At 47.9% G+C, this 20,548-nt stretch overlaps 1 protein-coding gene across 2 annotated transcripts; it reads left to right on the forward strand.

Moving 5' to 3' along the window:
• The first annotated feature begins 769 nt into the window (after positions 1 to 769).
• On the forward strand, positions 770 to 19,084 carry LOC105032235 (triose phosphate/phosphate translocator, chloroplastic). Of its 2 annotated transcripts, none has more exons than XM_073260258.1 (12): positions 770 to 1,374; positions 1,555 to 1,629; positions 1,745 to 1,810; positions 1,907 to 1,985; positions 15,085 to 15,205; positions 15,305 to 15,400; positions 16,012 to 16,124; positions 16,208 to 16,285; positions 17,039 to 17,155; positions 17,948 to 18,047; positions 18,165 to 18,265; positions 18,619 to 19,084. In XM_073260258.1, the coding sequence occupies exons 1-12, from the start codon at positions 1,094 to 1,096 to the stop codon at positions 18,634 to 18,636; spliced, it is 1,245 nt and encodes a 414-aa protein (XP_073116359.1). In that variant the 5' UTR covers positions 770 to 1,093; the 3' UTR covers positions 18,637 to 19,084. The 2 variants fall into 2 exon arrangements, with proteins under 2 accessions (XP_073116359.1, XP_073116360.1); XM_073260259.1 differs by having other exon boundaries at positions 1,320 to 1,379.
• The last annotated feature ends 1,464 nt before the right edge of the window (positions 19,085 to 20,548 follow it).

Raw genomic sequence — 20,548 nt, forward strand, 5'->3', positions numbered from 1 at the left:
CTCCATCTTCTCTCTCGTACTTTCGAACGAATCATCTATCATTTGTCAGGCATGTCTCCTTCTGGTTAAAGCCAGGTGATCTAGCAAGAGCAAACAAGAACTAAGATTGATTCAACCATTTCTACAATTGCCAACAATTCATTAGCAGGCGAACAGTAGCGCCTGATTTAATTAGAAAGGCAAGAAATGGGAATCTGAAATTACCACTAACAATTCTAAACTCAAATATTACATTAACAAATCGGGCTTGTATGTTCTGCATGAAAGAAGGATTCACCTTCCTTCCACCATTGGATCATCTATTGCACAGCTCTCAAATCACCCGACCTCCATCATCCATCAACCTACACAGCTCCCAAAGCAACCGGATGATGATCCAATGGTCGATTCGCATAAAGGAAGGAGAATCCTTCTTTCGTACGAAAGATACACCCCAGACCCTATATTAACTAACCAATTTCTCTAAAAAGCTTGAGCTAATTAGGAAGTGCTCGACTTATCAGTCAGAATGATTAACAACTCATCAAGCTTTTGAGTTACATTAGATTCCGCAGAGATAGCAGGTATATGAGACGTTCTCTGTCCCATGTATCTCATAAATCTGGAGGCATGGGGTGTAACCAAACCATTAAAACTCAGAAACGTCGGTTGGACGCGGCGTATCATACTATCGTTGCAATACCTGGAACCTTAGACCTCCTTAATAAACACAGGTAGCTGGTTCTCTCGGCCTCCTTTCAACCTCCCAAAAAAAAAAAAAAAAAAAAAGGAAAAGGGGACGTGGAAGACAACCTTGAACCTTAGACGAGATGGCTCTGTAACGATACCACGGATATGGGATATCCCTACGATCGCATAGAAACTCTGCACGGACATGTGGAAGAATGATCAGAGACATCCCTCCACCAGTCGCCACGCCACGCCCCTCCCCGCCAGTGGGCGCACGATACCTTCGCTGGCGCACGATAACTCGCTGTCCTCACAGATCATTTATCGTTCCTTCCCCACCCCCCCGGGCACCGAAAAGCGTATCAAACACGTCCCCTCCCTAACCCTCTCCAGTCCCCACTCCCCAACTCCCCCCACCTTCTAGATGAAGTCGATCGGGTCTCTCTCCGGCAGCAACAGCGGCATCTCCGGCCTCCTCCGCCTCCGCCGCACGGCCAAGGACCCGACCTTCGCGGCCCTCGCCACCACCCGGCCTGCCGGCTCCGTCACCGACGGCGGCAACCTCATCTGGGGCTGGCAGCTCCAGCCAGCGATCCCCCTCGAGAGGTCCGCTGTTCCATCTAGAATCCCTGCTGGGAGGCGGGACCTCCTCGGGCCGGTCGCCGCTGCCGCGTCCTCTCCGGCCGAAGGGAGCGATTCCGCCGGGTGAGGTCCGTTTCCTCCGTGGCAACTCGGCCACTCTGGGTCGATTCACGTCGCCTCCAACTATCCGCCTTCTTCTCCTCCTTCCCCCTCTTCCTTTATGCTGGAAAACAAAGAAATTGTAAACTAAAAACTCTACGCTAAAGTTTCCGATTTGGGATTTTTTTTTTCCCCCATTTTTAGGGAGGCCAAGGTCGCGCCGGTGGGCTTCGCAGCCAAGTACCCGGCTCTGGTCACCGGCTTCTTCTTCTTCATGTGGTACGATTACCGTTACTCTAAGGCTGGTTGTTGTCGTTCTTCTGTTCTAAAATTACGGATTTACCCCGGAAATTTGGATGGAATAAAGGTTGATGCCATTGTTATCGTATCGCAGGTACTTCTTAAACGTGATATTCAACATCATCAACAAAAAGATCTACAATTATTTCCCTTATCCGTAGTAAGTTGGCGTGTATTCTCTGCGGGTCCCATATATTCCTCAACCAATATGAGGTCAGGAGTATTGCGGTTAGCTGACCGTCGTTTTGTTTCGCAGCTTCGTGTCCGTGATTCATCTGTTCGTGGGGGTGGTGTATTGTTTAGTGAGCTGGGCTGTCGGCCTCCCCAAGCGCGCTGTAAGTTCTTCCGTCCGACCCTCATCGCTCGAATGCCCGCTGACGACCTTTTATTTATTTTCTCGTCTTGAGATAATATTGTGCTTATCCGTTAGGTGCCACGTGGTGCACTTTGGTTGGTTGAAGATCTCGATATCACCCAACCGCGCGATCAACCCTTTCAAATGGTGCTTTATGAAGTTTTAAACATTGTTTATTTGAACGGTTGTGTTTTGCCACCCGTATACGGCGAAAGGAAACGTGTGCACCAGCACCGGCCACGTCGTCACGAACCTGCTTTCCGTTGTGGATCCCGCCAGCCGACCTGAAAATAGCGACCCTTCCGAAGCCGGGCGTCGCTGCACGCCCCAACGCACTAACCAAACCAATCCAACACGGGGCCTGATTAATGGCCCAAATGTGGGACTGGGCGAAGTTTGGTTATTCGATTGGGACGCGTAGCAGTAGTCTTTTTTCTTTTTTTTTCTTTTTTTTTTGGTGGTACAAAGTATTCTTTCTACTTAATTGGATCGAGTTGGTTATTGAATGTGAGTGTCATTTATCGTTGATAAAATATTATGATTTTTTTGAAAATAATTATTAAATTTTACATGATGAGATGTGTTGCGGCCAATCTCCTCGTCACTTGATCGTCGGGAACGAGCACCTGCAAAAGAAGTCCGCACTGACCGGAGGTGACTCCGACGGAGATCCTTCGACGGTCAAGTCAGAGAGGAGACTAGGCAACAGTAGAAAAGAATCAAGGAGCTCAACGAGAAAGGATGAGGGCGAGGGTTAGAGAGGAAGAGTTCAAGGGTTTCGAAAAGACTTCCTCAGCACTGTTGCCTTCCCCGATATATAGTGGAGCGCGGCATGGCGCCGTCATTAATGGTGCAGACAATGGAAGAATTGTCAAATCGTCGAGGACTGTCAGGGTCACCGTGAAGTTGTCAAATCACCGTGGGTTGTCAAATCGCTAGGGTTGACCCACGCCTTAAGTGGAATAATGCCCCAAGGCGGCTGTGTCGCACGCTGTTGTCAGGTTTGACAGTCTCCCGCAGTCGTACGGTGTTCAAAGGAGCCGACCGACTATAGGTCGGCGGCTGGTTGAGGGGCGTCAGGTGGAAACCCGGGGTTTCTCCGTCGGTCAGTCGGGCGCATTGGGGGAGTCAGGTATCGGGCTCCATAGTTCGGCCGATCGAGGGCGAAGAGGGTCTGCCCGACCGACGTATACTCGGTCAGTCGGTGACGGCAGCCGTCGGTCAGCAGAGTCGGCCGCTGGTCATGTAGGCCCGACGGTGAGTCGGCGTGAGGGGGACCGGTCGGTATATCCCAACAGTTGCCCCCTCCACTCCTGAGTCGGATGGTGCGCTGGCTAATGTCTTTACATGGGCGGCAGCGTCGGGCGAAAGGAGTGGATTCCCATCGCATTAAGTCCCGATTCTGATGACTGTACCGCTGGCTGATCTGGTGTCAGGTACCTCATGAGTGTCAGGCGATCCGTCGGCGTTAGACGTCCCATCGACGTCAAACATCCCATCGGCGTCAGACGTCCCATCGGGAATAAAAACCGCCGCTCCCGCCTTCTCTTCGGGAACGCGAATCGTCACGACTTTTCCGCCGCGTGGCGAGGAGTCATTGGGCCGAACTAGCCCAAGCGGATAGAGGTGACGTGGCCCAATCTGAGGGCAGGTGCGCCGAACCGTCGGGCCGGAGAAGGGCCCAGATGTCTCCACGTGCCGCGATCTGGGAGATCCTTGTTGGTCGCGCTTCCATCTCGGCCGTCGGGAGGCGCTATATATACAGGGTCACCTGCATCCGGATTTTCACTTTCCCCATTTGCTGTCGAAACTCTGCCCGTGTGGTCCCCTGTCCCAGGTAATTGTCTCCGTTTTTCCTCTTCTTAGGAGTATTTCTTTCCCTCTATAAGCCTTCACCGTTGGCCGTCTCCCTCCTTGCTTCCTCACGGTTCTCTTCCCTCTTCTCCTTATCTTCTGTCTTCTGTTCTGGTTCATGGCTAGAACATCTCCAAGAGGAGGTCGGTCGGGGAACCCGACGGACGACTCTCGGTCGACTCCGGAGGTGGAGGTCTCTTCACTTTCGGGGCCGAACGTCGATCGGCTCCGGAAGCAGTATTGCATCCCAGAGCAATTTCGGCTGTTCGCTCCTGGGGCCAACGGTCGGGTCAACGACCCGCCTGAGGGCCAAGTGGCCTTTTACGTCGAGGACCTCCGGCCCGATCTTCGATTCTCAGTACCGGAGTTCGTCCGGAACGTGTTAGACTATTACGGGCTATGTCCGGCACAACTTGCGCCGAACTCGGTTCGGCTAATAGTCAGTTTTGCCCTGTTGTGTCAGTTTTTGCCGACTATCCCTCGGATTTCACTCTTCCGAGCCTTTTTTGTCCTCCGACCCCACCCTAAAGTCCGAGGGTGGTGGTACTTCAATCCTCGGAAGGGGCTCTCTTTCATTACCGATCTTCCATCGTCGATTCATGGATGGAAGAACCAGTTCTTTTTTGTCTCTTCTTCTATTCCTTGGGGGTTCCCTACCCGTTGGGGAGACCCCCGAACCCAACCGAACGAGAACAGTCGGGTGGAAGCCGGGGATCGGGAAGACTTCCACCGCTTGAAAGATATCTCAATGCCGAAGCAAAGGGAGCTCGTCACCGAGCAGGCCCTGTACGACGCCGGTCTCAGCCCGGTCCCTCGCTTAGGTTCGTTTTCCGTCTTCCTCCTTTCTTTTCTTTCTTTTTTGGTGCTGATCATCTGTCGCTGTTTGCAGATATGCCATCGAGGGCGAGATTGACGGCGGCCGACGTCCGGCAGTACGCTGCGCGGAAGAGGCCGGACCATCGTGGCCTCCCAAGAGGCCTCAAGTAGCTCCACCGAGCGAGCCGGCTGGGGCGGAGGCGGAGCCTGTCATCGCACTGTCGGCGCCGACGGTGCCTGTCGAAGTCCCGTCCGAGGGACCATCGGCCGAGGGAGCAGCCTCGCCCGAGGGACGGGCGACCGAGGAATCGATCGAGGACGTGCCGGCTGCTCAGCCAGCAGAGGAGGTTCGGGAGGAGGCGCGCGAGCCCGAGCAACCCGCGTCTGCTACTGCCGTGCCTTCGGGAGGGACTCGGTCGGGCTCAAGCGTGCCGTCCTTCTCCAATATCAGGGCCTGGGTATCCGTACGGGGGAAGGCCCCGATGGTGCCCGACGACGAAGGAAGGTCGGCCGGTGGTGGGGCGTCGACCGACTCTCCACTGTCCGACAGAGCGTCGGCCCTGGCCAACCACGACTTGGCCAGGAGGCTATGCCAGGCGCTCCTTCTCCCAGCCGATGTCGAGGCCATGAAGAATCAGCATGTCTCCGACATGCTGTCTTCGTTCTACCCGACTATGATCCGGGTAAGTTTTCTTTCTTTCCGTTCTCACTACCGTTTGTTGTAAGTTCGGTCTTCTGACGGTCGGCTTCGTTTTGTGCAGCTGATTTATAACATATCCGAGCTGGAGGCCGAATATCGAAGATTCGGCGACATGCGCGCGGCCTGGAAGGACAAGGCCACGGTCGTCGAAGTCGATAAGGTCATACTGGTCGACCAGCTGCAGCAGTCGGTCGACCGGGAGGCCCGGCTTGAGGGGGAGATCTCTCGTCTCAACGAGGAGGTTTCCCGACTCACAGGCGCCTTGGCGACTTCGGGGACCGAGCTGCAGTCGGCCCGGGACGACGCCAAGCGGAAGTCCCGCACCGTCCGTCGGCTGCGTCACGAGAGGGACAGCTTCGCCAAGGAGCTCAAGGCTGAACGCGAGCAACTCCAAGTAAGCCTCGGGAACCTCACTAAGGCCGAAGAGAATCTGTCCATCGCTCAGGCCGACGCAGACATCGCAAGGGCGGAAGCGGAGTCGGCGAAGGAAGCCATGGGTCGGACTGTAGAAGACTTCCGGGATTCTGAAGAGTACCGGGAGGAACTTCTGGAGAGCGGCTTCCTCTCGTACCGAGTGGGGTACGAGGATGCTCGAGAAACCGTCTGGAGCTTGTACCCGAAGCTCGACCTCGGCGGCATCGTTCCGCCAGAGTCGGAGGCCCCAGCTGTGGAGGAGATGACTGATCCATCACCGGGAGGTCGCACCACTATAGCGGAAGCCGAAGCAGACGTGGAGCAGGCCACCGAAGGTCAAGCGGCTCCGACTCCCGAAGCCCGAGTAGATTCACCGACCGTCCCCAATCTTCGCCCTGTGGAAGAAGCCGATTCTGAAGACTAGTCGGTCTTTTGTTTTTCTTTCATTCATCATACTTGTAATCAGGCTCCGGCCTAATTTTGTAAACTTGGCTCGAACGTCAATGAAAGCTAAAGCCCTTTTAACTTTGACTCTCTTCCTTTGTATGTTTTCTTTCTCTCTTTTTTTTTTTGTGATATGTCTCGTATGATTCGCCGAAGTACTTTTTGAACGCATAGGTCGTAGACCCAGTGCACTACTTAGGACGTTCGGTAGGATTCCAGATAATGATCCGAGGTAGTCGGTAACGCGCGCCGCTGCAAAGGCAGAGCGAATCCCGACTTTGGATCAGCCTCCCGATTGTCGTATAACCCGACGATCGAGAGCTTAAGTCGAACATCTGTCGCCCGGTCGTGAGTCGGACGTGTTCGTCGAGTCGAAAGTCGACCGACCTCCGGGCATAACCCGATGGCTGGATCATTTCATAGGGTATGATAGTCACATGTCGTTCGATGCGTTCAGTCGAATGGCGTCCGACGCGTTTAGTCGAAAAAACGATGATAAGTCGAATTTCCATTACCCAGACCTGGGCCGGGTACTTACATCGCACCGTGTGATAAACGGTGGTAAGTCGAATATCCTTCGATCGGTCGTGACCTGATCGGTAAGTCATGAACGCGACATTGGTCGCGTCGGCGTTTTGCCTTTCTTGGCCGGGGCAGAGTCGGCGAGTCAGCCGATCATTTTGCCTGGGAGTTTGACTGTAGAAGGAGTGTAACTCCCGTCGTCGTGGATATATCGGTCCTTTTAAGCATCCGATGCATCATCGGCGATCGGGCCGTTGGTCCCCAGTGGAATCGTTAGGTTCAAGTCGGGATATCGGGGCTCGTACTTCTTGGCGAGCGTCGATCCACAGTCGAAGAGTCGAGATTCCAGACTCCGAAGTTTGAAACCGAATTCGTATTCCGAGTGAGGGGATACAAAGTTTATTGGTAGTACAACTTTAGGTTGTCGGCATTCCAGGTCCGGGGAATGGCATTTTCCTCTAGAGTCTCTAGTCGGTAAGCTTTCGGCCCGTAGGTATCCGCTACCTTGTAGGGTCATTCCCAGTTAGAAACCAACTTCCCCTGGTTTAGAGGCTTCAAGACTTCTGCCTTTCTTAGGACCAGGTCCCCAGGCCTGAAAAGTTTTGGTTTGACCTTGGCATTGTAATATCGAGCTATTTTTTATCGGTAAGAAGCCATGTGGAGCTGGGCCTCGCTCCGAAGCTCGGAGAGGAGGTCTAGGTCGGCCCTCCGACACTCAGAGTTGTCCGGCTCTCGATACTGCTCGACTTTAGTCGACGGTAGTCCGATCTTGAGCGGTATCATCGCTTCCGTCCCATAGGCCAAACTGAAAGGTGACTCTCCGGTGGGGACACGGGGTGTCGTCCGGTACGCCCACAGGATGGAGTTCAACTCCTCGACCCAGAGGCTTTGGCTTCATTCAGTCGGGTTTTTAGTCCATGCGGAATGGTCCGGTTGGTCACCTCGACCTCACCATTGGATTGTGGATGTCCGATCGAGGTCAGTCGGTGCGTGATGTGAAACCTCGCACAGAAGTCTCTGAAGTCTTGGTTGTCGAATTGTCATCCGTTGTCGGTGATAATGGTGTGCGGCAATCCGAACCTGAAGATGATGGACTTCTGAACGAAGTCTTCCATCTTTCGCTCGGTAATTTGCGCTAGGGGCTCGGCTTCCACCCATTTAGTGAAGTAGTCGATGGCGACGACTATGAACTTCCTTTGGCCAGACGCCGGTGGGAAGGGACCGAGTATGTCGACCCCCCACTGGGCGAAGGGCCACGGGGCGACAATAGGGGTAATTTGGCTGGCTGGTCGGTGTTGTATGTTGGCGTACCTCTGACATGGCTCACACTTCCGAACCAACTCAGCTGCATCCTTCCTCATAGTGGGCCAGTAGTAACCTTGCCGCAGGACTTTGTAGGCCAAGGATTTGCCCTCCAAGTGATTTTCGCAGATCCCTTCGTGTACTTCTCTGAGCACGTAGTCCGCATCGGTCGGTCCCAAGCATCTGAGCAAGGGAAGGGAGAACGACCTTTTGTAGAGTCGGCCATCCATTGTCACGTATTGGGAGGCCGACCATCGGAGCCATCTGGCCTCCGCGGGATCTTAGGGACTAGTCCTGTCAGTCAGGTACCGAACAATCAGATCCATCCAGCTTGGTTCGACCGCCAGTTGTAGCACCTCCTCGGCCTTGTCGATGCTCGGCTGCTCGAGATTCTCCATGAATGTCCGGCCCAAAGCGTCGTAGGCTGAAGTCGCTAATCTGGAGAGTGCGTCGGCCCGAGCGTTCTCCGACCTAGGGATATGGGAGATCTCAAAATATCCGAGGTGTGTCACAAGATCTTTCACCTTCTGGAGATATTTTGCCATAGCCGGGTCTCGCATCTCGAATTCACCCTTGACCTGGCCCACGATCAGCTGAGAATCGGAGAAGACCCGGAAGCTGTCGATCCCAAGCTCCTTCGCCATCCTTAAGCCAGCGAGGAGCGCTTCATACTCAGCTTGATTGTTGGAAGCTTTAAAGTCGAATCGGAGGGCGTACTCAGTGACCATCTCTTCCGAGTTGGTGAGCAGGAGTCCGGCCCCGCTCCCCCGAGCATTTGAAGCTCCGTCAATATGCAGTACCCAAGTGGACCTCGGGTCAGGCTCGGAGATCGCAGCTCCTCCTGGGTTCCCGCCTTCCGACCCTTGGTCGGTTGTCGGGCACTCCGCAATAAAGTCGGCCAAGACCTGGGCCTTCAGGACGGGTCGTGGTCGGTACTGTATGTCGAACTCGCTGAGCTTCATCGCCCATTTCGCCAGTCGTCCCGATGTGTCGGGTCGGTGCAATATTGCCCTCAGGGGCTGGTTGGTGAGGACCACAATGGCATGCACTTGAAAGTATGGACGGAGTCGTTGTGCGGACACGGTCAGGGCGAATATCATCTTCTCCGTCTTCGTGTACCGAGCTTCAGCGCCGCGGAGCACTTTGCTGGTGTAGTATATAGGTTGATGAATTCGGCTCTCGTTTTCTCGGACGAGCACCGAGCTAACCGCCTCGGGGTAAGTGGCCAAATAGAGATACAGCGTCTCTCCGACTTCCGACTTCACAAGCAGCGGTGGGGAAGCTAGGTACTTTTTCAGGTCCTCGAAGGCCCGTTGGCACTCATCCGACCAAGAGAAACCCCTCACCTGCCTCAGGGTTTTGAAGAACGGGAGGCATCTTTCAGCCGACCAAGAGATGAATCGGCTGAGGGCGATGATTTTTTTATTCAGCTGCTGGATCTCCTTCTTGGTGTTCGGATGCCGCATGTCGATGATTGCCTTTATTTTCTCAGGATTGGCCTCGATTCCACGTTGAGAAACGAGGAACCCGAAGAACTTCCCCAAAGTCACTCCGAAGGTGCACTTAGTCGGATTCAGCTTCATCCGGTGTTGTCGTAGAGTGCGAAAAGCTTCTTCGAGATCTCGAACGTGATCTGTAGTCTGCGCACTCTTTACCAGCATGTCGTCCACATACACTTTCATATTGCACCCAATTTGGTCTTTAAAGACCTTATTGACGAGTCGCTGGTAGGTGGCTCCGACGTTCTTCAGTCCGAAGGGCATTACTCTGTAGCAGTAGAGGCCCTTGGCAATCACGAAGGCGGTGTGCTCCTCGTCCTCGGGCGCCATCCGGATCTGATTATATCCGGCAAAAGCGTCCATGAAGCTGAGCAGTCGGTGGCCGGACGTCGCGTCTACCAGCTGGTCGATTTTTGTGAGTGGGAAGCTGTCCTTCGGGCAGGCGCGGTTTAGGTCGGTATAGTCGATGCAAATCCTCCAACTTCCGTTGGCCTTTTTCACCATGACGACATTGGCGAGCCAATCGGGATATGTAGTTTCTCTGATGAAGCCTGCCTCGAGTAGCTTGTCCACTTCTTCGTCGATGGCCTTCTGTCTTTCAGGAGCAAAAGATCGTTTTTTCTGCCTCACCGACCTCCTCGCTGGGTCGATGTTGAGTCGGTGTGTTATTGTCTCCGGGGGGATGCCCGGCATATCCACTGCCGACCAAGCGAATACATCGACATTGGCCTTCAGCAGCTCCACCAACTATCGTCGCTCGGGGTCGGGTAATTGAGATCCGACCCATACCATTCGTTCTGGATTCCCCGTTATCGGGATGGAAACAAACTGTTCGGTCGGTTCACCTCGTTCTTCCTCCTTTCGTTGGTCCAACTTGTTGACCGTCAGAGAGCCCTTCAACTCGTTGCTTTGAGCGGAGATCTGGAAGCATCGCCGAGCGAGCTGTTGATCCCCGCGCATCTTCCCAACTCCGTTTTTGGTCGGGAACTGAACCAGGAGATGATACGTCGAAACTATCGCCCTGAGGGTGTTTAGTCCGGGTCTTCCAAGTATGGCATTGTAGGCCGAGGGCACTTGGACGACCGTAAAGGTCAAGTGGACTGTGCTCTGTCGGGGTTCGGTTCCAGCCGTTACGGGCAAAGTAACTTCCCCTTCCACCGTGACAGCATCTTCAGCAAAGCCTATCAAGGGTGTAGAGACTCTTTTGAGCTGATCGGCCGACAGTCGCATCCGGGAGAAAGTCGAGTAAAACAAAACGTTCGTTGAACTTCCATTATCTACAAAGATTCTTTTTACATCATAATTTGCTATTGTTGCCGAGACAACAACAACATCGTCATGGAAAGTTTGTATACCTCGAACATCTTCATCTGTAAAAGTAATTTCGTCATCTGGGCGCAGCTTCTTCGTCGACTCCCCTCCAGTAGACGTCCCCGGGCCCAGTCGTTTGGAGATCATATTGATGACCCCGGCCGTAAGTTGGTTAGTCGTTGCTTCTTCAGTCGGCTGGGGTCGTCGGTCGGTGACGGGCCGGGTCGGCGGGTTCCTCCGAAATTTGCCGAGATATCCCCGACGTATGAGGGCCTCGATCTCATCCTTGAGTTGGATGCACTGCTCGGTGTTGTGGCCGTGGCCCCGATGAAATCGGCAGTACTTTCGCCGGTCAAGGCCCTTTGCCTTCAGAGGCGGAGGCCGTCGCAGATATTCTTCCCCTTCGATCTTCATCAAAATCTGCGCACGAGGAGCAGAGAGAGGAGTATAGGAGTCATACCTGGGGTGCATCGGTCTCGGACTCCGTCGTCGGGGCGACCTCTGGTTCCGTCGTGGGGGTGAGACCCGACTGTTGGTCGGGAGCCTGCTAGGCTCGACAGGGGCCCGACCCTTCCTTCGCTTCTCCTTCGGGCCCTTGGACTCGGTCAGGCGTCGGTCGGAAGCTCCTTCGTCCGTGCGCATGTACTTGTACGTACGCTCCAGCAGTTCGGTATACGTCCGAGGGAGGGTCTTGTCCAAGAAGTATGTGAATCGGGATGCCCTCAACTCCTGCTTCATGGCCGAGATGGCCATGTCTTCATTGAGATCCCGGACCTCAAGCGTGGCCGCGTTAAATAGCGCCACGAAGTGTCGGAGCGTCTCATTTTCTCCCTGTTTGAGGGAGAAAAGGCTGTCCGAGGTTCGCGGTGGCTTCCGGTTGGTGCTGAAGTGGGGCCACGAAAGAGTGCTCGAGCTGCCCAAAGGAGTGGATACTTCCTGATCGAAGACCGGAGTACCAGGCCCTGGTAGCTTTGCGAAGCGTGGCGGAAAAGTTGATGCAAAGAAGAGCATCGGTCGCCCCTTGGATCGTCATGAGAGCCTTGTAGCTCTCCAAGTGGTCGACTGGGTCGGTGGAGCCGTCGTAAGGCTCCACATGTGGCATCTTGAACTGACTGGGGATCGGTTCGTCGAGGATGAGTCGGGAGAGAGATTGGGCGGTCTGGAAGTCAATGTCGTTCGAGGACTTCTGTCCGTCCACTTGCAGTTGGACAAGCTGACGGTCGATTTCTTCGAACCTGCGTTCGTAGTCGTCGACCCGTCGGTGCTGAGAAACCCCGGAGGTGGAGTCTCCTGATGAATCCGAAAGGGAGGCAGACGGTGTTCGCGGCCGCTTCTCCTTCCTTGCTCGTTTCAGCTGGGAAGGAGACGGTCGTCGGGATTGACAGGCATCATGCCGTGGCCGCCTCTCCTCTTCTCGGTGGGAGCGCTGTGACAGGTGCTCCCGAGGAGGTGACGGAGACCGACGCGGGCGCTGGTGGCTGCTCCTGGAGGGCATCAGGTGTACTGTCGGTTGCCCCGCCGGCGAGGGCGGCAACCGGATCGGTTGTTGTTGAAGGCCCTTGACCGCGTCCGTCAACACGGTCATCTGCCGCACGATCACCGCGATCTGTGCCTCCGTGGTCACCGCGGGATGCGAAGAGTTAGGTTCCGCAATGGAGGGTGGAGGAGAGGCCTCTTCCGGGCGGGAAGAGCGCCTCGTCGATCCGGTGACCCTCGACCGCTGAGCTCTTGTTCTTATCATCTTGATAGATGTTTCGAGTTCCGCGGGGGTTGTAATCCCTGGTGCTGTCTTCCCCTACCTGGCGCACCAGAACCTGTTGCGGCCAATCCCCTCGTCGCCTGGTCGCCGGAAACGAGCGCCTGCAAAAGAAGTCTGCACTGACCGGAGGTGACTCCGGCGGAGATCCTCCGACGGTCAAGTCAGAGAGGAGACTAGGCAACAGTAGAAAAGAATCAAGGAGCTCAACGAGAGAGGGTGAGGGCGAGGGTTAGAGAGGAAGAGTTCAAGGGTTTCGAAAAGACTTCCTCAGCACTGTTGCCTTCCCCGATTTATAGTGGAGCACGGCATGACGCCGTCATTAATGGTGCAGACAATGGAAGAATTGTCAAATCACCGAGGACTGTCAGGGTCACCGTGAGGTTGTCAAATCGCCGTGGGGCTGTCAAATCGCTAGGGTTGACCCACACCTTAAGTGGGATAATGCCCCAAGGCGGCTGTGCCGCACGCTGTTGTCAGGTTTGACAATCTCCCGCAGTCGTACGGCGTTCAAAGGAGCCGACCGACTATAGGTCGGCGGCTGGTTGAGGGGCGTCGGGTGGAAACCCAGGGTCTCTCCGTCGGTCAGTCGGGCGCGTCGGGGGAGTCGGGTATCGGGCTTCATAGTTCGGCCGATCGAGGGCGAAGAGGGTCTGCCCGACCGATGTATACTCGGTCGGTCGGTGACGGCAGCCGTCGGTCAGCAGAGTCGGCCGCTGGTCATGTAGGCCCGACGGTGAGTCAGCGTGAGGGGGACCGGTCGGTATATCCCAACAAGATGTATATACAATTTATTCTGAGAAGGCCAGTCTTATATATCACATCTAAAAATTTTTTTTTTTTTTTTTTTCTTTTTCTTTTTCTTGAGCAATAACAACTTAAAGTTTTACGTGATGTAAGTTTGGGTTGAATCTCATATCACAATGCTTCCAAATTAATTAGAACTTGGAAGGTTCAAGTTTAACGGTGAAAGTGTCTCCTAACATTTAATAAAATAAATAAATGGCCAAAGTGCTTGCATTTATTTCCCATGCATATTGTCTTCTTAAATCATCCTTGGCTCAAACTCCTACATTGACACTTTTTCGATCAAATCCCACCAAATCGAAGCACTTTGGTCTTTGTTTTGGTTTGAAGTTTCAGTCAAAATTTAGAACCAATAAAATTTGTATGCATCTTAACTAGTAGATAAGAAAGGTACAAAACATATTGTCTATGATCTATGTCTTAGTTTTGACTTTCTAAATTCCAATACTACAAATTGCTAACTCCATTCACAATAGCCAAATATATGACAATCCTTTTACTACCTTGTTAATAAATCAGAAAAAAAAAAAAAAAAAAAAACATATAGCCTTTCTATAACAGAAATAAATGCATGCAAGTTAATAAATAATATTTGAGTAAATTATGTAACTTAAGTTAATCAGTGAAACCCCATGAAGCATGATAAATTTAGTTTCACTAGGCCACTAAAGATGACAGATCGCAAACCAACATAGAATTTTCTACACATACCTGCAAACGATAGCCTTGTCCTGATATAGTATTATAGAGTGGATTTTTCCAACCTTGGAAATAGTGGAATCTAGATCTCAATACCCGCATAGATATGTATGAATCTCTTGGAGCTAACTTTGCCCAGTGAGCTGACTTGCCTATCTATTCTTTGTCAGCAATCCTACCCAAGAACTTTTAAGCTGACAGGTGAATGAGACCTTTTGCATTTAAGACCATCTAAGGTCCCTTGCCTTTCCAATGTGGGAGTGTCCCACCCTCAACATTCTTCCCCTGCCAACCGAGGGAATCCTATCCTGATATTCTTAACGTCCCTTGCTTTTCTGATTTGAAGTTTTTAATATCTCCAGTGAAATTTCTTTCTTGAAGGAACTTCTGCAATGCCTCTAGACAGAGGTACTTATAGAGCTCATGATACACCTGCAACATTTCTTTTGAAAATAATGATGAATAACAGGATTCTCTTCAAATGATCGTCACCTAAAGTCCCATGAAAAATTGAATGATGACCTAACAGTTTTCTCATTTTTCCGCCAAGTCTTTAAGTGGGGTGCATACTATACATGCGAGGCTGTTACTTCGTAAATAGATGTATTTTTGATCACTTAGTGTACTTATCAAGCACAATGATATAATAATAGCAAAACTTTGATTTAGTTTTGAATGCTTGGTAGATGTAAATGCGACTTTGAGGACTAAACTAATGTATGGTCCATTTGTGCAAAGGAGAAACCGAGAGTAATTTGAATAAATTTCAAAAAAATAAGGAAAAAGAAGTTAATTAGTGAATATAATTTTTTGGGCTTCAGAATAAGTTGAGATATTGAGGCTTCAGAATAAGTGAATATAATCAATATTTTGAAGGTAATAGATAGTCAATGTTACATGTCTACTTGCTAAGGAGGTTTGTCATGCAGTGTAACTAGAGTTGGTCTTTCTGCAGCCCATTGACTCGAATCTCTTGAAGCTGCTCATCCCAGTTGCAGTATGCCATGCTGTGGGTCATGTGACCAGCAATGTATCATTTGCCACCGTTGCCGTCTCATTTACCCACACAATCAAAGGTAACTTTCCAATCAGGGGATTTGCTCCAGTTGCTTGCAGGAGCTTCCTAAGGCATTTTGTTACTTCTACATGGTCTTACTCGATGGATTTCATGTCAGCTCTGGAGCCCTTCTTTAATGCGGCTGCTTCTCAGTTCATCCTTGGACAGCAAATACCCTTGACACTCTGGTTATCTCTAGCTCCAGTTGTGATTGGTAATTTTCTCTGTTATTATTATAGAATGCCTTTAGAACTTAGAGTAAGAAATGCTCATCCAGTAACTTTAATGCTATATATATATATATATATATATATAATTTAGAATGACATTTCCTTATATAACTTTCTGCATGGCGACAATAGATGTAATGTCATATACATGTCCTCTGTGATGTTCTCAAATATAATTTGGCATACTACTGGTTATCTTCAAGCATTAGTTCTGGAGAAGAGAAAAAAATCATGGCTTTTAAGAGTTTCTACTGTCAAATATTTAGTTCATGGTATGCTGTTCATGCAGCATTGTGGGAAGGTGGAGCTTTTGGAGCCAAGAACAAATAATCTTGTGTGCTTTTTTTTTTTTCTATTATGTTCCTTATCTTTTCAGGGTGTGTCTTTTCTTTCTTTTTTTATTGTATAGGGTGTTTGTCAGATTGTTTTTCTCATTTTTCTCTTATTTTCCTTGCCTATGGGGACTGGAGCGGTGTGGGGTTAGTACTTAATAGCTAAAGAAATGATCGTACTCTCCTTTCTGTCACAAGTATAAATCAAGTTAAGACATTTTTGGATTATTTATTTTTAATATGATAAACTTTGAAACTTGCAGGTGTTTCAATGGCATCCCTCACAGAACTATCATTCAATTGGACTGGCTTCATTAGTGCCATGATTTCAAATATTTCTTTCACTTACAGGAGCATCTATTCCAAGAAAGCGATGGTCTCCCTTCCTCCCTCCCGCCCCCCAACCCCCTCTTCCTATTTATTTCTTGTTCACTTATTGAAGCTATCTGATTCTTGCAGACTGACATGGACAGTACTAATGTATATGCATACATCTCGATCATTGCTCTCATTGTTTGTATTCCTCCTGCAGTCATTGTAAGTAAATTGTCTGATTTAGTTAATGAAAAAGATAATGTTAAATTTTTTCTACACCATATAGTGTAGGAGCAAGCCATTTTGTGGTATATGAAATCTCACTAGGAGATGACATGCCTCAAAGCAGACAGATACTAGGCGTAACAAAAGAAACAATTGCACAAACTTGTGACCTTTGTGCTATGCTTCGCTTGTTTTGTTGATGTAGAGCTCTATATTTATTATTACAACAGATAGCTTGAAACACTTTGAACTTAAATTTAGAAAACTTGTATTTCCTGTGGAAAATGACATGTTCTACCACTCCTTCAAGTATTTTTGACTAATTTTATGGTTTTCTTCTGATTTCAGATTCATAAATCCAATTCTATACTGCTACATATGGAATATTTTCTAAATCTCTTTTCTTATAACAATTTAATTCAGGGTGCTAAATTCCTGGAATATTTTTTCTTCCTTATGTCAGTTTCTTAATTTTTGAAAATAAAACTTGGTTGTTTTGGTTGCTGTGTTGTCTCTGTGTCATGCACCTTTGAATGATGAATTAGGATTCACTAGTTTCTGTGTTTTTGGAATTTTGTCTTCGACAATCCAGTGGAACTTTTGATTTGATATCATATTGGCACAAAACATGTGTATTCAATGCATCATAATTTTCGTGTTTTCGGTAATTGTTGAACCACATAAATTTGTAAAATGTAATTAACTAGATAGTTGCTCTTTTTTGCTGACTGGTCATGTTTAAATTTACAGATTGAGGGACCTCAGCTGCTGCAACATGGGTTTAAGGATGTAGTTGCCAAAGTAGGATGGACAAAATTCATTTCAGATCTGTTCTGGGTGGGAATGTTTTATCATCTCTACAATCAGGTATTTGTTTGACAATACACACACTAACTTTCATGGAGCCAAAGAAACAGCAATGAATAAAAGCATGTAGTTACATTCATATGACATCTATGGTGATTTGAATTCCCGGTTGCATTTTGCTGCCTGTAGCATGTATAACAAAGAATACTCGATAAAAGAACACTCAATAAGGATCAAATTTGGGACTGACTTTCACCTTGGCGCATAATGTTTAAGAAATTTTTAGGCTAGCATTGGTTTTCACACTTCAGTTATTTAGTACTCTCAGTTTAAGGTAGGTCCTATTATTATTCTAGTGATGCTTGAGTACTTTCGGTCTTGTCTGAACTATTTGTTGTCCATGTTAGAATCATGTTCATGTAGACTAAGCCTCAGTTTTATACCCATAAATTCTATAGAAAACTAATCATAATCTTTTGGCAATTGTAAATTCTCAAATATTCACAATATAATAATTTGAAATTGTCTGCAAAGGCCAATTTTCTTCTATTAATTTTATTTATAAAACACTTTTTACCACATTCAGTGATCAGCTTATCTGTTCTGCTATTTAATATTAGCTAGTGGCACCTATCTCCACCTAACTACATATTTCTAAGTCTAAATGTTGATGTCCCCTTCATGCCGATCATGATTTATCCTAGGGTACCTTTCCTTTACAAATTTTGAGAATGTTGTCATGGGTCATTTAAATGGTGTAATTCCTATTTATTTTGTTCATTTCCATCCTCTACGTTAGCTTTGCCTTTCTTTCTTATCTACAAAATTTAATAACTTCCATGGATCCCCCAGGTGGCAACAAACACCTTGGAGCGAGTGGCTCCGCTCACTCATGCGGTTGGAAATGTGTTGAAACGTGTATTTGTAATCGGTTTCTCAATCATAGTCTTTGGTATGTGCAAGGATGCCCCATTTTGTTGGGGCAATATGTTCTACTTCGGTTTTTTCCCCCTTTTGCTTTGCTTTGCTTTGCTTTTGATTTAACTCCTCTAATCTTAATTTTGAGCAGGAAACAAGATCTCAACGCAGACAGGAATTGGAACTTGTATAGCAATTGGAGGAGTTGCAATCTACTCATACATTAAGGCTAAGATGGAAGAGGAGAAAAGAGTAAGTACTGATGTTCAAGATTAATTAACATTACAATTACAATCATATGATGTAATCTATCTGATCTGCTTAATGTAGACACTTTCTAGCAACCAACTTTTCTGTGGTTATACTCGATGGTAGCTGACAGCTCATTAAATTTATTAGCTTATTATTGGACTGTCTGCATGCATGCTTGGTCAAAGTGTAATGTTTTATGAGTACTTTTAAGACTATGAAATCAAGTTCTAGTATTGCTTTTCAGGGTTGTAAGTAGGCCAGGCTGACCTCAGTTGGCATCAAACCAGGCATTCAAACTATTTGCTCACTTAAAGCTCTAACAATTTTTCTTTTGCTTTTATAACTTTGTGCAGCAAATGAAAACTGCATAAGCAACAGAGCTGTGAATATCGAAGACCGGATGCAGTACTAGGTTTCGATGTTGTATGTGCGAGTAAGAAAAAGATGGGAAAACAATGGTGGTGTGAGGCCGACTGCCATATGAAGCTCGCTTACTGTTACATACTCATTTCTTTTTCTCATTTCCTCTGTTACTTATTTTCAGACTAGAAACCATGGTTAATTTACAAACAGCCAAAATAATTTGTTGCGCCAAGTAGCTTTAAAGAGAGCTTCTTTATGTATGTAAAAATAAGAGCCAGATGCCTCAGGTCTAGGAGCATGAGATAACCTGAGCTTTTGTTGCTATGTTGGATTTCATGCCTTATTTTGATTGTAAAAGCTTGATGCAGACCATGCTGTTGTAATGAACAATGGTATCAGGACATAGATCTACTGGAAACATCTTTAGTTTGTTCTTAAAGAAGGAAATTTATTGTCTATGCTCTGTTTCTTTTATACTAGCAATCTTCTTTTTCTCTGGTTTGGTTGGCTCAAGTCTATTGTCACTAAGAGTAATGCTATACGCACCATGTAGTTGCATTCCTTCCCTATTATGCACTGATGTAGCAGCGGAAGCTGTTGAAGAGCATGTAACAACAAATGCAAACAAACATCCTGGAAAATAAGGGTTATAATCTGAAAATTTTGCTAATAGGGGCCAAACAACCTAAAACACAATGCACTGATCGATATTTTTGATTTCATTGGTATGTATCCTTTTTCTTTTCCTTTCTTTACGCAAAACGGTGGGAGAGTTCACCATATATTTCATGAGAAAAGAAGAGAGTACAAAAGATAGAAAGGGAAAAAGAACTAACAAGAGCAAGGGGAAAGAAAACAATAAAGGGAAGGCAGGGGAAGCAACCAAACCCAACAACAGAGCCCAGTTCCAAAGAAAACCGGCCTACAACAGGTATAACAAGAGACCCACCTACAAGATAAGGCAACCAAGCCTCTCAAAAAATCACGAAAAATTTTTTGTGCACAATGGGCAGTGTAGAAAATTTGATGTAGAGTGCACCGTCTTGTCCGATTGGTCCACATAGTTACTACTTTTCAATACATATTTAATACCTGTAGATTGTTTTTTCATTTAAAAATTTTATATAATGAAAATATCTCTACTTTTTAGTTATGACATCCCTTCACAAAAATTATGACACTCTTGTCCTTTGAAAAAAATTATAACTAAATACCAGGGTGTCAATTTTTGTGAAAAAATGTCATAATTTTTAAGAAGGCGTATCATAATTCTGTTTCCGCACATATTCATCATCTTTTTTCCTCCGTGGCATATTATGATATTCTGAGAGTCATAATTCAGACCATGAATGACAGGAAGTATTGGTAGAAGGTGTTAATGCCTTCAGTTTTTTGTTTAGTATCAAGATATTATAATTATTTTGAAAGGATATTATAATTTTTGTGAAGGGGTGTCATAACCATAGGGCAGGGGTATTTTCATTATACAAAATTTTTAAACGAAAAAAATGATCTACAGACATTAAATATACATTGAAAAGTGGTAATTTTGTGGACTAATTGGATAAAGTGGTGTGCTCTACATCGGATTTTCTACACCGCTCGCGGTGCACAAAGAATTTCTAAAAAGATCACACCTCTGAAGATAAAACCCACCAACACAGAGGCCTAGCCCACAACCCACTGGGTTTAAAATTCAAAATTTGAAATTCGCAAGAGGAGTTAGTTTATCATTTTTAATCTTTGAATCACTTGAGCTCACTTCTTTGATAGTGTAAAAAATGCTACTCTCAAAACTTTGTTGCCTGGCAATATCAGTTGACATTTCCATGATATTCCCACATAAAGCTTTTACTGTTTATTTATTTCCATGTAGAGTTTATAATGCATAATTTACTGATGGGTTTTATATAAGGCAGC

The sequence above is a fragment of the Elaeis guineensis genome, chromosome 7 (assembly GCF_000442705.2).
Source record: "Elaeis guineensis isolate ETL-2024a chromosome 7, EG11, whole genome shotgun sequence".
Lineage (NCBI taxonomy): Eukaryota > Viridiplantae > Streptophyta > Magnoliopsida > Arecales > Arecaceae > Elaeis > Elaeis guineensis.